We start from the raw sequence: 2,496 nt of genomic DNA on the forward strand, positions 1-2,496 counted from the left end.
GATATAAGCACTGGTGTTGACGTGGCCACCCCTCAGTGCTCCTCGGAGCGTGCGACGGGACAGACGGGACAGAGCGGTGCTGTGCGGAGCCCCCGCACAGACAACTCGTTCCTTGCCGACCCGAAGCGTTTTTAAAGCATTTTCTTTAGCGCGAGTGTCCTCGAGGCCAGACCGTGGGATTGGTGACCCAAAACTCTTGTGAGGTGTCTCCAGTCCCTGCGGCAGGTGCCCTCGAGGCCGTGCTCTGGGGCTTCGTGCCCCGGAGCTTTTCGCTGGCGTCTCCATTCCCTGCAGCAGGTGCCCTCGAGGCCCGACTGTAGGATGGCTGGGAGACGCTTCAGCCTGGCCAGGCTGCTCAGGAGAAAACCAAAGAAGGCAGGCCCTGGGCCTGCCCCAGCAGAGCAGCCTGAAGAGATGGAGCAGTCCCAGCCCTTGCAGGAAGGTGAGTGGCAAAGCTGGGTCACAGGGCTGGTGGCTGCAGCCAAATGGGCCTCTTCCCATCCCATTCCATCCCCTGTGGACATGGCCAGGGATAGGGAAGGGGGAAGAGGGCCCGTGGTTGATCCCCCGGCAGCTCCATGCACTGGGCATCCCGGGGCTGGCCCTGCCTGTGGAGTGCAGGGCTGGGCTGTGTTCTCCGGGCTGTCCTGCAGCCCCTCAGCTCTGACTGTGCTCACTCTTTGCCAGATCCAGGCCAGGACCGGACACAACAGCAGGGCCGTGCCTTTGGCCGCTTCCGCAGGGCAATACAGGTACCTGCAGTGTGTCACAGGGCCCTTTGTGACACAGTGGGCATCACCAATGGGATGGACTGGGGCAGGGTGCCACAGGGCTCTTTGTGACATGTGATGCCATTGCCTCCTGGGTTGGGTCTGCTGTCCCTGCTCAGCCTGGCACTGCTGACAGAGCTCTCCATGGCACATCCCTCTCTTCCCTGCCCTTTATTTCTTCTGAAGGCCTTTCTGACATCCTGGAGGCGTAGAGGGGCCAGGATCACACCAGCTGTGGTCGTGGCACAGCCAGACCCCACGCCAAGTGAGCTCAAACCAGAGCCTGATGTCGGCATCGTGTCGACTGATGGCAGAGCCAATGGTGACAGCGCGGTGACCGATGAGGTGACAAACTCCAGCACCGCGCTGCCTGAGCTCACCACAGAGGCTGAGGGTGCAACGGCTGAGGACAACGCAGACACTGACAGCATACCCACTGAGTGCCTGTCTGATGCTGCCAGTGTCGAGGATCTCTGGGAGGAAGTTGTCTCTGCTGAGGTAAGCAGCCTGTGGGCAGGCATTGTGTGAACCCTCCAGTCAGGTTTGCTGGGCCCTGTCAGCCTTTGAAAGCAGCACAGTGTGGGGGGAAAGGAAAGAGTTCTCAGGGAGCAGTGGGCAAGTTGCTCACTCTGGCCACTCTTCCACGTGCCCCCTCCAGGTTAGAGAGTAAGACTTGGTGACCCAGAGCTTTTCAAAGACATCTCAGTTCCTGTGGCAGGTGCTCTCGAGGCCAGACCATGGGAATTGATGGGCTGCACAGCTCCCAAGTCTTCTGTTGCAGGAACCTTCAAGACACAACTACAAGAGCTGGTGACACAGAGCTTTTTTGTGCCATGTCTCCTGCAGGCAGCCATTACACCAGCCAGAGATATGGAGCAGAGACCCCCCCGTGTGCCCAAGCTGGCCTGGGTAGAGGAGGAGGAGCAGGAAATCCCTGGGCCTGCCCCAGCAGAGCAGCCTGAAGAGATGGAGCAGTCCCAGCCCCTGCCAGAGGGTGAGTGGCAGAGCTGGGCCACAGGGCTAGTGGCTGCAGCCAGATGGGCCTTCTCCCATCCCATCCCATCCTCTGTGGACATGGCCAGGGATAGGGAAGGGGGAAGAGGGCCCATGGCTGATCCCCTGGCAGCTCCATGCACTGGGCATCCCGGGGCTGGCCCTGCCTGTGGAGTGCAGGGCTGGGCTGTGTTCTCCGGGCTGTCCCGCAGCCCCTCAGCTCTGACTGTGCTCTCTCTTTGCCAGATCCAGGCCAGGACAGCGTTGCAGACACCCCCAGCAGGCCTGCTCAGAGTGAGAATTATACTCCCACTGGGGATGTTTCTGAGGAGAATGGTGTCTCCAGTCCAGAGCAAGTAAGCAGCCTGTAGCCAGGGCTCAAGCCACCCTAGGCTTGTGTGGCCCCTCAAGCCAGCTCTCTGGGCCCACTCAGCCTTTGAGGCCAGCACTGTGTGGTGGGAAGGGAAACACTTGTTGGGGAAGCTGGACAAGTTGGCAGCTCTTCCCCCATGCCTCCTGCAGGTGCCAGCCTTCGTGAGGAACATGCAGCAGGCACTGACAGGCAGCAGCAGTCCAGAAGAGGAGCTGCTCACGCAGTTTCTGAGGGTGACCAAGGCATACCCTGCTGATGTTGTGGTCACCCTCCTGCGCTGTGCCCCATCCTGTGACAGGTACAGGACCCCCTGCCTTCGGGCTCAGGGCTCACCAGTCTTTAGAGCCCCTCACCCCATCC

At 60.8% G+C, this 2,496-nt stretch overlaps 1 protein-coding gene across 1 annotated transcript in view; it reads left to right on the forward strand.

Annotated features, from left to right (window-relative positions):
• The window catches only part of LOC114073596 (glucosidase 2 subunit beta-like), a gene marked incomplete at its 3' end in the record, with an annotated part of 4,315 nt that extends 1,881 nt beyond the window's left edge, over window positions 1-2,434 (forward strand). Inside the window, exons 2-6 of the mRNA XM_027911325.1 lie at window positions 688-752; window positions 1,020-1,268; window positions 1,617-1,764; window positions 2,010-2,119; window positions 2,286-2,434. Of these exons, the coding sequence (XP_027767126.1) occupies window positions 688-752; window positions 1,020-1,268; window positions 1,617-1,764; window positions 2,010-2,119; window positions 2,286-2,434 (721 nt within the window). The remainder of the gene's footprint in view (window positions 1-687; window positions 753-1,019; window positions 1,269-1,616; window positions 1,765-2,009; window positions 2,120-2,285) is intronic.
• Between the last annotated feature and the right edge of the window lie 62 nt (window positions 2,435-2,496).

Source organism: Empidonax traillii, unplaced genomic scaffold (genome assembly GCF_003031625.1).
Source record: "Empidonax traillii isolate 1590-97213 ecotype Southwest subspecies unplaced genomic scaffold, ASM303162v1 scaffold7207:size13401, whole genome shotgun sequence".
In the NCBI taxonomy this organism is placed as follows: Eukaryota; Metazoa; Chordata; class Aves; order Passeriformes; family Tyrannidae; genus Empidonax; species Empidonax traillii.